General features: G+C 45.9%; 1 protein-coding gene across 5 annotated transcripts in view; it reads left to right on the forward strand.

Moving 5' to 3' along the window:
• LOC142583223 (uncharacterized) overlaps positions 1-6769 on the forward strand; it is a 184903-nt gene extending 178134 nt beyond the window's left edge. For 4 of the 5 annotated variants that reach the window (XM_075693591.1, XM_075693590.1, XM_075693592.1 and 1 more), the window contains 2 exons: positions 2474-2704; positions 6563-6769. In XM_075693591.1, coding sequence (XP_075549706.1) covers positions 2474-2704; positions 6563-6652 — 321 coding nt within the window. In that variant the 3' untranslated portion in view covers positions 6653-6769. The remainder of the gene's footprint in view (positions 1-2473; positions 2705-6562) is intronic. The other variant, XM_075693593.1, reaches the window with a different exon arrangement.
• Positions 6770-7574: the final 805 nt, after the last annotated feature.

Genomic DNA, 7574 nt, shown 5'->3' on the forward strand with positions numbered 1-7574 from the left:
CTATATACAACATTCCTGCAAATATAAGCTTTCTATCTTTAGAACTTGTTCTTAAACAAAGGAAAACATTGCCATGTTGTATATCATTTTCATAAATGGTGTTCCTTTTGGCTTCAATATTGTGTAACATGGTAATCTTTTTGTAGCACTGTTCCTGTTGGAAATTTGTACTTTTTATACCTTTACTGTTTAATATGCTCCCCTTACTTCATGCCCTGCTATAGGGCCTTTAAGGTTCTTTTGAATAAATAAATAAATAGTCCAAGTGGCTATTGTACTACTGTGCAAACCGCCGCACTACTGCTGCGCGGCACTGCAGAGCACAATGCCGCGGTCAATTCCCGGCCTGTCCTCTTGTGCAAAACTGCACTCCTCGCATCGCTGCCACCGGCAAGTAATCCTGCCCAAATAACATTGACACCCTGTAGATGAGGACTGTGACCTTTAAAACGCACCAGAAATCTGTAGGTCTGAGCACGGCTGCGACGATACGATTTGGAGTAGAAAACGGAACTTACCAGCAGGTACCTGTTGACGTTCCGAGGCTATTCGACACACTTTCGCCATCCGTGCTAAAGTTAGATGTATCAAAATCATCATCTGAGTCGATGCTGCTATCACCACCACAAAATTCTGACTCTGACTCACCTGAATCCGTGGAAATTCGCTGTTGTTAAAGAGCCGCTGCATGCAACATCAATGCCATGTTGGAAGCTACGAGTGCTCGTCACGCACAGCTAGAAGGTGCTTTAAAAATCCCCCCCCCCCCTCCTTCATTGTGGGGGAAAAAGAAACTCGCAAGTGAAACCAGGAAAGTAGTTCCTCTTTTAGGCGCTGGATGGTGCTAGGTGTCCAGAAGCACACCGAGTGTGGCAATATTGCAAGTTGAAACCATTGACCATATGTTATCGATGTGTATAGGCATGGACAGGAAAGTGTTAAGATTGCCATCATCGACAAACTACTTCAATGCAGTATTACAGTAACTGTACATGTCATCTTTGGCCAGTGGCCCACACACCTCAACACTATCATCGGTGCTGATAAAATTGGGAAACAAATTTTCGCCGACGATTACAATACTCCCTAATGCAAATTTTTAGTGCAACTGTTTAGGTGTTTTAATTCCTGATACACACTGTAGCAAAGAATGTGATTCTGAACGACAGGGTGCTCTCAGCAGCATTGCGGAGCCTCTGCAGAGACAGACTAAGCATTTTCACTGGTTGCGTCGCTCATTGTTCAGAATGAAAGCGTCAACACAGGAATGCTTGGTTCACATGGAGCATATTCTCTAGTGGCGCCAGCGGCGCAGTGGGTCCGAAACCCACGCCAGCACTTTGTCTCCGCACTTGCTGCATGCCTGGTCACTGCCGGCACCCTGCTTTCCTCCTCACCCTTTCACCATACTCATATCCACTTTCCTCTTTGCACATCTTCGCTCTCGCCACTTTTTTCACCCTCCACTGCGCGCCACGTCAGCTTATCTTTTGCTGTGCTAGTTTGCTCGGTTACGCCGAGACACGTCAACGCTTACTGCAAGAACAGGCCCCTAAGAGCTGCACTCTAAAAACACATCGCCGAGGGTCTGGCGCAAGTTGCCGTCATCAGTGTAGGGCCAGTTGCTGCCATGACTGTTGTCTCCTAGGGAACCAGTAATGCCGTCTGCTGAATTTCTTGCATTTTCAAGCTTTTTCTAAGCACTGCACGCATGAGGGGATTGAGGCGGGGTTTTAATTAACTGAAGCGACATGCTTTTTCATTCAAAGTAAACTTTCTCCAATAGCAATGTGTAGTTTCTCGCTGGGACTTTCCATTGCATTTGAATGAAGTGACTAGTGGAATTAACCAAGTTATAATTAACCAAAGTCGACTGTGTAGGTGACTCAAGGTACACTAAAAAAATCATTGTCTGGTCCTTGGTACCACCACTAATCGCCAATCTGGCCCATTGACCAAAAAGTTTTGAGATCCCTGACCAAGAGCAAGTTGAAATTGCACATTTCAGCCTGTGGCATGGCTTGGCTACAGCCAGCTGGCCAATGTCGTCAATCCCATGCCATCAGACTGATTGCATGGTTATGGATCAGCATCTACAAGGCACACATATGTAATTTATTGTTCCCATGCCTCGTACCAGCAGGGCAAACCGCGAATTGGTTGTCAAAATCTACAGGAGGCCCATTTGCTGGCTCTTCCGAGGTGCCACTTCTTTCTTTTGCTTGCTTTTTTTTTTTGCTGATATAAGTGTGTATTATAGTGAATATTGGTTATAATTAACGTTTTCTTCCTCTTTCAGATGCAGGCTTGTTATAACAAAGTTTGGCTGTATTGCAGTCTTTAAGGTTTTCTTCCTGTCAGATGCAGGCCTGTTATTACGAAGTTTAGTTGTATTGCAGTCTTTGCGTAAGCTTGTAAGAATGCCTTTGCATTTAGATGTGTGTCCCAACTTATTACTTGCTGTTTGTCGCAGCAGCCTAACAAGCCACGGCTGGTGCTAAAGGCGATGCGGCCGAGCCAGACGGCCATGTCCCAGCCACAGCCCCCGCCGCCTGTGCAGCAGCAGCAGAAGACGTGGACCAGCCACCATGAGCCGCAGCACTCATGGAACGGCCGCGCTACTCAGTGCAGCATCTGCCTGGAGGACCTCAATGGCCTCAACAGGGAGATGCGCACCTCTTGCGGGCACTGCTTCCACGAAAGGGTGCGTGTGAGAGTGTTGCGTGTGTCTCTCACTACATGCAATTGCGTGTTTGTAAGATAGGGTAGGTGTCAGAGAGAGAGAGAGAGAGAGCGAAAGTCTGTGAATGTGTGACAGTGTGTATGTGATAGAGGCTGTGTGAGTGTGTTTGAGGACATGTACGTCATGTGCTTGGGTGAGACTGTGAGCATGAGTATGAAGGGAGTTTTTGCAGACGTGTACCTGAAAGAAGGACTTTAACACGGGAAGCTAAGCAAGCTGGTTAGGCTTCATGTGTAAAAATGAGCACAAAATGACGCAGACTTGCGAAAAAGGCTATCAACACACACACACACAATAAGAGTTTTCATAAATTGGAGCCCAAATTTTGTGGTTGCAGCCCTTGCACAAGTAATAAGTAAATTTGTATCTGCTTTGAGGAACAGACATGTTTGCTGCTTCAGGCAACGACTTTGCAAGCCTGTCTGTCAGCTTTGTTTGCTACCCCATTCATCATTGCAGACAGGTAACCACAGAGCTGAAGCAGTTGGAATCTGATTCAGCAAGTTTCCTTCGGCATTCGTGTCCAGAAGTGCCACACTGGGCAGCGGATAAAGGCAGCAGGATGTAGGAGGAAAGAAACTGTACTGTTTGCCACACCTTCAGTAGATGGCACCATGAGACCGCATGAGACGCTTGGCGCATTATAGCCTGCACGGCTGCTGCACCATAAAAATCCCAAATCATCATCGGAGATCACACAAATACATGTTTGGCTGTCTGCTCACAATTCTGTATTGGGCAGTATAGAACATTCTAAGGAAGGCAATTTGGTAGCATCACAGTAAATTATGGAATGTGATATCGCTACCAGTCACAGCTGGCTACAGTGAAGTCTCTTAATTCGAATTGATGGATAATGAAAACTGCTCTTCTCGACACAGCAAGGTCCCATGTATTTGAATAGAGAAAAACTCCAATGAATTCACTCCAAAAACCATCAGTGGTTATTTCGAACAAAATCTCTCATTCCCATGCACTGCTCTTTGGGGCTTATCTTGTATGCATTTACTTTCTTTAACGATGTGCTCCCGGTACTTCAAGGCCACAAACGGCATGCATGTTATCAGCATGACAGCATTCTCGACAGGAAAGTAGCAAGCGCTAACAAGTGCAGTTTTCGAGAAAGGAAACACAAGCAAGGCAGGTGACTATTGCTGAGGAACAAGATAAGTCCCAAATGGTGCAAATGGTATTAAAAGAGTTTTTAAGAAAGGCAAGTGTTCGGTGCATCACTAGCTGTAGTAAAAATGAACAGGAAAGATGCACAGGGAGCCAAGATCAAACTGGAGCAACCAGAGCAGCGCGCGCTATATCATGTTACTGCGCCCAACTATGCTCCCCCTCCTAGTGTACGCTGGATCACGTCATCTCGAACATTGAGCACATGGGAGTACTGTGCTTGTCAAGCCACCATCCTCCTCTGGTCACCCTCAGGGCCACAGAAAATTGCACGCTTACGGTGCACTGGGCTCCCAGGTGAAAGCTGGGAGCCCAGTGACCATTTTGGTCTTGCACGCTGTACTGCGCAATCCGCCTCTTTCATGGCGCATGCGCCGTGCCCTAGCGGATTAGTCACAAAACGTTTTGGAAGGGACGCACACGCACGGCTGCGCTGCCAGATGTCAAGGGAAATTACCCCGGAAAAAAAAAAAGAAAAAGCTCTTGGACAAGCACTGTAGCAAACGCTCGTGCCATGTACTGCGTTGAAACTCTACTGGTAGCTCGGCGTCGGTGTGGTGCCGAAAACGTGCATAAGACTGCAGCTCCACTTTGAAACAGAAAAGGGCCAGGGCTTCATCCGGACTGCATCGTAAACCACGTAGTTGCCACCTTGCATTGACGGCTGTCAAATTAATCGATAACCCCCTGCGTTACACTTGGGCGACACTTCAAAAACACGTTGCTGACGCAGTCTTCTTGCAGCGTCGGCCCACTGTTGCTGGTGGTGGCAGCGCGTGCCTGACTTCATGTACTGTTTTAAGGCGTGGTAACAATTGGTCTATACGAGACCGACAAGACGCTGACGCCGACGATTGGCCGACTATTCAGCACTGTGTCATTGGGAGGATTTGATCGTAATAAGTCGACAACGACGCAACCGACGGGTGCAAGTTGTCATATAACGCGACAGGCTTTCGTGTCGACAGCACCGACAAAATCAGCGTGATGACCGTGATAGCTTGACCGAACTCTATGTGATCAGCCGTTGAACCGACAACGCGATAGCTGCAGCTCATTCGCTTGTAAATAGAATTATTTGCACTCAAAATGCGTCGACATGCCTTCGAAGTTGAAATGCACGAGCTTCAGTCCTCTCAAGCCGTGCACGTGAAGTTTGAGTCAATGTTGATCCTGTGTAGCGAAGTTTGGGTTAGGCCTGACCCATCGTGTTTGTGCAACCGCTATAGATGAAGCTGAACTTAAAAAATAAGCAGTCAGGACGAAGGAAACCGCTCGTATAGTTAGGTTGCGACCCTATAGCAATTTGATAACTACTCTTCACTTCGCACGGCACAAATACAATAAGCAGCAACACAGCGCTGTGCCAACATCTTGTACTTTGGTCACCATACCCGAACGCTGCCGGTCGCATTCCTGTAGATTGTGGGTCTGTGTGTGTTGTTATGCTGACATTTGTTAATTCCAAAGAAGCATTGTTTACCTCTGCGTCAAACAGGAAAGGAGAGACAGTGCATTCGATACAGCAGCATAAACGCGCTCAGTTGCCAACAGTGTCAGCGATGGCATCCGCCTTTTTGCGAGAGAACTACACGGCATATAAGTGGGGACGTATGCCAAGCACAGTTGTCTCTAATAATACTTTATAGCCCACGCAAACCTTAAGTATGATGAAGTTAAACAAAAGCGAGAATCAGTAGTAGCAGCCCGTAATATATATGTGTCTGGATCACAGTTGCAGTTGTTTAAGGGACTCGGCCACTCATACTGACTCGTCTGTGTGTTTTGCTACGTTTTGAGATTATTTCACATCAGTGATGCGCAGTTTCTACAATAACCGAAGCTTACAGCGATCTGAAGCTGCAGAGGTAAACAAATGCACCGCTTTGGCAAATCCCACGTGAAAGGCTGCGCTCGAAGGCTTCTTAATATGTGAAATGTTTAGTGAATGTGTAAAAGGAACACAAAAAGCAATGTGCAGTCGCAGACATCAGCGACAACGAACTCAAGGCAACCGCGTCGGCAGACGGAACTTGGCGTGCTTTTGTCGGCCGCGCTGTTACCACAACAGCGCATTCGGGCCTGTTCACCCACTACAGTCGATGGGTGAACGACATGCTGACCCGGAGAAACCATTAATAATTAATCGCAACCCACGAACCGCACAACCGACGTACACTCAACATGGGCTCAACAAATCAACCGGCGAAATTCCAGACACCCTTCCAGAACGTTTCCAGCGGTGTGCATCAGAGGGCAGCACAGGAACATGAAAGAGGCGGATTGGCTAGGTGCTATATTTAAAAGGGCTCTCCTTAGTTAGAACTCTGTTTTATTCGAATAAATTTCTGGTCACCTTGGAGTTTGAATTAAAGAGATTCTACTGTAGCACATTTGTTCAGTTCCTCTTCATGGAGGCAGTGTGATGTGGGGGTAACATACTGCGTCACTGTGCCAAAGGTTTCATAAGTGAATCCTGGAGACTAAAGCGTCTAGTATCTCTTTTACAGCATTTGATGAACGTGGGTGCAAAATACTGTTATCTAGTCGGTGTATAACAGCAAATAGTCCCTTATGGTTATAAAAGTGTGTTACTGTAAAATGTGGAACATGAAATTTTGCTCTTGTTCTCATGTGCAGTGCCTGCAAGAATGGTTCAAGACGGACCACACTTGTCCCAACTGCCGTGCGCACACTCTGTCAGACAAAGACTTCCCAACATTGGGATAATGACCATCCTGAAGGGAGCCTATTTTTTTACAGACCTGGTTTTGTACATTTATTGCACATAAGTTGCAATAATAACATTTGTGGCCTTGCAAGTTGCAATAAATGGCTTTTTTTTTACGAGTGACTCATTTTCTTGCACAGTAGCCTCATCATACTGTGTTCTACGTACATGTTAAAGAAAGCAAGAACGATCTCGTTTGGCTGTTAAGAATTCTCTCATCAACGTGGACCAGAAAAATGTTATGTGGCAAGTTTTGAAGGCATCGCAAGGACAGTAGGTATTGCACCAGACTCCAGTGTAACTAAAACTAAAGTTTGCTAAATTGTTAATTTGCATTTATTTTATGTTCTCTGGATTCTTTTGTTGAAATTTATGTTTAGTAAGAACTAAGCTAGTTTTCCATGCCGACTGACTCTTGGCTAATCGCCCACTGTACGTATGTTAACTGTGGGTATCTGCAACGGAAATCAAAGCTAGGGACGTACAGGAAAAATGGCAGAAGATGGAGTAGCGGTAGACCTGGTAAAAGAAGGCATGGATGTTCAACCTTATGAGATAGATGCCTCCAGACTTGAATCAGCTCAAGAGAGGAGGCCGACTGTAAAGGATATTCAAAAGAGATCACATCTATCTTGTAATTACGGTGATTGAGAGATGTGTGGAATGTAACCTGCCCCTGTATGGCCTACATGTAATACAAGAAGGTATTCGATTCAGTACAGATTACGGCACTCGTGGAGGCATTGCATAGTCGGAGCAGATGATAGACATGCAGGTACTTTAGGAAAAGCATCCACACATTCCACAGTTACAGTAATTCTTCATACAAAAAGGGAAAAACTGTGGAGCAGGTTGAGCAAGAACACAATCTTTCAAAGTATTTACCACTTCCTTGCAAGACATATTGACGCTAGATTAGGA

Source organism: Dermacentor variabilis, chromosome 5 (assembly GCF_050947875.1).
Source record: "Dermacentor variabilis isolate Ectoservices chromosome 5, ASM5094787v1, whole genome shotgun sequence".
Lineage (NCBI taxonomy): Eukaryota > Metazoa > Arthropoda > Arachnida > Ixodida > Ixodidae > Dermacentor > Dermacentor variabilis.